Source organism: Exserohilum turcica (genome assembly GCF_000359705.1).
Source record: "Exserohilum turcica Et28A unplaced genomic scaffold SETTUscaffold_3, whole genome shotgun sequence".
NCBI lineage: Eukaryota > Fungi > Ascomycota > Dothideomycetes > Pleosporales > Pleosporaceae > Exserohilum > Exserohilum turcicum.
In genome coordinates, this window is record NW_007360136.1 from 3,694 (window position 1) to 8,932 (window position 5,239).

Below are 5,239 nucleotides of genomic sequence, written 5' to 3' on the forward strand. Positions count from 1 at the left end.
GGTAGGTGGAGGTGGAGTCTTGGCCGCGCGCAGCGAGTAGAGCGTCTGCCATTCGTCGCACATCGATAATATGGGGCGGAAAACCGCGCCGGTCAAGGTCTAGGATCCATTGTACGAGAGACTGCTCTTCAATAGGTAGTAGCTTTCTTTTTCTAGCGTTAGCAGTAGCTTGAGGTTGTCTACCTTGAAGGCGGTTATAAAGCGTTGAACGAGGAACATTAAATAGCTGAGCAGCTTTACGTTGACTCTTAATTTGATGTCTTTGAATTGATTGAGATGCAAGACAAAGTCTACCTTGCCTTTGAGGCGATAGAGAGCGTTGTTGTCGCGTCATAGCTGTTGTTGTGTAGAGGGTTAGGTCAAGTTTGGTGGGGTGGCCGGATGACTGGTGTGGCCGGATGACTGGTGGAACACGTTAGCTATCGTACGCTTACTTAAAGACACTAAGGCAAAACTTAGCCTTACGCGCTCGCCTACCTCTCTATCTACCTATAACGCAAAAAGGAGCTTGTATAGTACATTAAATCCCTTACTAAGAGGCGTACACCACCTTTGCGTCTAATAATACGCCATCTTGCGTCATCCTTGCTTAGTAGAGACGTTTTAGAACGCTAGGTTGTTACAAGGTAACAAGAAGGATCCTCTCCTTGACAACGGACGGGAGGTAGGAAGCCTATAGGCGTCCACGTCAGAAGGTAACGATCAGCGCGGGGCGCGGATCACGTGACTAACATCTCGCCAAGACGCGACATCTTGCCAAGAAGACAGATGCCACGACCTCGGGAGATGCCAGGACATCTCGGACATCTCTAGATGCCAGGCCTCTGGGAGATGCCACAGATGTCAGGGCCAGAGGCAATGGGTATAAGAATGTGTTGGATTTCATTATTACACTCGTTGTGGTCAACTTCAGAATAGTTCATCTCTTACATAGATTGATACTAGTTATTCTATCTTAGTATAGAATTAATTGTTCATTCTTTTGGTTAAATCCTATAACTCTTTTCCACATAGCACTTCGCAAACAATCACACAGACTACCGCTTTAGTCTACTCGCCCTAACCCAGACCAAGACCAGAGAAGTATAGCCGACCCCCGCGTAACATAGGTTTCTAGGTTCCTCTGCAGGAACTTCTCTTATCTCATCTCTCGCTAGCAGAGTCTTATAGACTAGAAGCGTTATAAGGCTAATTTAGCAACTAAGTATAGGTTGTACTTTAAGCTATTACATAATAAGATAAAGGAGTATAATATACAACCCTCTCACATCTTTAATATAGATAAAAAGGGCTTCTTACTTAGAACCCTTAGAAGGTCTAAAAGGATCTTTAGTAAGAGGCAATATAAAAGAGGAGGAGTTGTTTTAAGCCTATAAGATAGCTCTAGAGAGTGGATTACAGTCCTAGCCTGTATCTGCTTAGATAGTATGTAACGGGCTGAACGCCCTTTAGATAGCTCCTCGATGGAATCTCGGTCAAGCAGCAGACGCCAGGTCTTACTCTGCAACCCGGCATCTGTGCGAGGCCTAAGCGGCGCCCAGACGACGCGCTTAGACACTCGGTGCAACCTTTCTCTAACAAGTAAATAAACACCACGCAAGTAGACTCTATAGCTCTCTATTAGATACAACCTCTTGTATACCTTGCGATTGCTCCCTAGAGCGCAGCCCCTTACATTTTGTATTCGATCCTAATTAGACATAAGCCTTAGGCAGACTATCTTCTAACTAAGTTTTAAAGCGTGTTGTTAGTGCGAGCTAGTAACATAAAGTTAGTGCTGCAATAGGTACGAAAGGCCTTTAGTGCAGCGAGAAGGTAGACCATCGCAAGACAGTACACCTAGGGCAGAGCTTCGCAGGAAGTTCAGCCGTAAGAGATAGTAAGCGATTTAGTCGCCTGGGACCTGTCTAGGAAGTCCTACTGTGTCTTAGAAAGCTAAGCTGTAGGCGCAACGTCGCGTGATAAACTACCTAAAGGCCACTTAGGCCTAGCGTACAGTTAGCTAGAAGTAGACGTTGTAGTAAGAAGTCCTGTTAATCCTCTATTAGACGGGGTGCAGGCTGTGCGATTACTCTTAATTGGAGACAAGATCCCACGAGCGAGATGGCAAGACGCGAGTCTTCCTAGGGACGCGACACGATAGCAGCCAAACGCTGTTTAGAACCGGCTAGAAGAGAAGTACGATTGGAAGCCCTGCACACCAGTAGGCAAAGACAAGAGACGTCTGAAGACGAATTAGACAATGGAGGCCAACGCTCCTAACTTGAACGTTGAAGAGCTAGCGGCTTACGCCACCACTAAGAGCCAGGCAGGAGTCCCGGACGAAGAGATCCTGCGTGAGATCACGCAGATGCTGAGAGAGGACGGATGGAAGGAAGCAGCGATTGGGCCAACGATTGAAGCAGTCGTTAAGCGATCATTAGTCGTAGGGGGGAAGGGCTCACCAAGGCAGGAGGGCTCACTGAAAGCTAATCAGAACGCCGTGGCCCAAGTAATGGAGCAGATGATGCAGCTGCTCAGCCCAATGGCTAGTCGCCTAGAGGCACTTGAGAGGAACCAAGCCGAAGGACGTTCGGAGTCATCCCCAAGAGTCAACACTCCTCTACCACCGCTAACAACAGTCGCCGAGCTAGCAGCCCGTAAGAATAAGTTTCCCAACCTAGAGCGTTTTAATGGGACACGTGATAACTACCTAGGTTAGAAATTCGAGTGCGAAGGGAAGCTAGAGTACGACCACGCTATGTTCCTAATAGAGGACGCAAAGGTCTAATACGTGCTTAGTTGAACAAAGGGCAAAGCAAACTAGGTCCTTCTTCCCTAGGTGCTTAAGAATAAGGAACGAACTATAGCTGGCCTATAGGAGCATATGGATACTCACTTCTAAGACGTGCACCAGCAGTAGCGTGCGCTAAACAAGCTTTAGCACTTAAAGCAAGGACGACGACTAATACGCGACTATGTCTTGGAGTTTAACTAGCTTTGCGTAGAGTCCTGACAGCAGTTTAGCCTAGCAGTAGCTTATAAGATGTTTAGTAAGGGACTTAGAGAAGAGCTCTAAAAGCTAATGCTCTATACTCTAAAGAATGGAAGTTTGAAGGAATATATAGACAAGGCAATCAAGCTTTCTAATGACCTATACCAGATCTAGTTGCACAGGAGGAATTAAAGGAACGCGGCCTATAGTCATGCGCAAGCTCCCCTAAAGGTCGCTTAGCGAGATGCTAGTCTAGAAGCGATAGACTAGGAGCCCTTAAAGGCCAATTAGGCATAAGAAACGAAGGATAGACTAAGGCGGTCCCTACTAGACTGCTATAGCTGCGGCGAACTAGGCCACATTGCTAGAAACTGTCTAAACACCTCTTAGGTTAAGAGAGCCGTTCCCCCAAGCGAAGGGCAGAGACGCCAGAAACAGATCGAATGCCTAGACGATAGCGACTTAGAAAAAGAGTAGCTCTAGGCCAGAGTCTTGGCCTAGAGCCTCTGAAGATGGATCAGCAGATACGTAGCGAATGGAATTAGTTTTAGCAGAAGCATATGCGTCCCCTACCAATCACTGTAGATCTTATCGTGAACAACGTAGCAAACGCTGTCGCGCTTATAGACTGCGGATGCCTATGCTATGCACTAATTAGCAAAAGATTCGCTTACTACCACTATCTAGAGCGCTTTTAGATCCCCTCTTAGATAATTAAGGGAGTGAATAGCAAGCTATTAGAGATTAGCGAGGTTGCCTAATTCTTATTCAAGATGCATAGGTACGAAGAGACTGCTTATGCATACGTGATAGACTTGTCCTCTAGTAAGGACGTGTACTTTGGTAGGGGATAGATGGACTACTAGGACGTATCAGTATCTCCTACCAAGAAGAGTATTTTTATCTACTTAAAGGGCATTTAAGTAAGGTTAACTAAAGGACGCCTATAAGGAGGAGTTAGCTAAGTTAACGCTACAGCGTTTGCGGCCTTAGTTTGTAGGCATAAGAACGCTCTAAATAGCGTTTAGATCTTCGCCGCGTCAATTGCAGACATCGACAAGGCGCTACAACCAAAGAAGCCCGTAGATGTACGAGCGCTGCTACTAACATAGTACTAGGAGTTCTATGAGCTCTTCAACCCGAAGCAAGCAGAGAAGCTTCCACCGCACCAAGGGCCAGGGGTGGACCACAAGATCAAGCTAGAGCTGAAGGATGCTTAGCTACTGTGGGGACCCCTCTATAGCATGTCGCGCAGAGAGCTTCTAGTCCTTAAAAAGGAACTTATATCGCTTCTTAAGAAGGGATTCATCCGCGTAAGCAGCTCGCTAGCTGCAGCGCTAGTATTGTTCGCCAAGAAACCTAGAGGAGGGCTCCGACTGTGCATCGATTATCGAGCTCTAAACGCAATTACTAAGAAGGATTAGTACCCGCTACCCCTCATCCAAGAGACACTTAATAGCTTAAGCAAGGCTAAATAGTTCACAAAGTTGGACGTTATTATAGCCTTCCACAAGATCTGTGTCGCACTAGGCGATGAGTGGAAGACAGCCTTCCAAACAAGATTTGGACTATTTAAGTGGCTAGTTACCCCCTTTAGCATGGCGAACTCCCTAAGTACTTTTCAACGATACATTAACTAGACCTTGAGAGAACACCTAGATGACTTCTGCTCAGCATACCTGGACGACGTACTAATCTACACTAATGGCGATCTGCGCCAGCACTAAGAGCACGTCCGAAAAGTGCTTAGCAAGCTGTAAGCCGCAGGGCTACAGGTAGACATCAAGAAGTGCGAGTTTGAAGTTAAGATAACTAAGTACCTTAGGTTTATTATTAAAGCAGGTAAAGGGATAAGCATGGATCTAGCTAAGGTAGCCACAATCCGCGAGTGGGAGGCACTAAAGACAGTAAAGGGAGTAAGATCGTTCCTAGGGTTCGCGAACTTCTACCAAAGGTTCATTAAGAACTTCGCGCAGCTAGCCGCACCCCTTACTAGGCTTATAGGTAACGTCCCCTTCTAATGGGGATCTAAAGAGCAGTTAGCCTTTAAGAAGCTAAAGGAGATCTTTGTTACAGAGCCCACGCTGGCGGCGTTCGACCCAGATCGGGAGACAGTGCTCGAGTGCGATTCGAGCGGCTACGCGGTGGGCGGGGTGCTATCACAGTACGACGATGATAGAGTCTTACGGCCTTGCGCGTTCTTCTCGCGGAAGAATAGCGCGCACGAGTGCAACTACAAGATCCACAACAAGGAGTTGCTCGCGG

At 46.9% G+C, this 5,239-nt stretch overlaps 1 protein-coding gene across 1 annotated transcript; it reads left to right on the top strand.

Annotated features, from left to right (window-relative positions):
• Window positions 1-2,242: 2,242 nt before the first annotated feature.
• SETTUDRAFT_20029 (uncharacterized protein) lies at window positions 2,243-4,194 on the top strand (the record flags this gene model as incomplete). The annotated part of the gene is made up of 4 exons (XM_008028657.1): window positions 2,243-2,639; window positions 2,702-2,727; window positions 4,003-4,062; window positions 4,093-4,194. The coding sequence occupies 4 exons, from the start codon at window positions 2,243-2,245 to the stop codon at window positions 4,192-4,194; spliced, it is 585 nt and encodes a 194-aa protein (XP_008026848.1).
• Window positions 4,195-5,239: the final 1,045 nt, after the last annotated feature.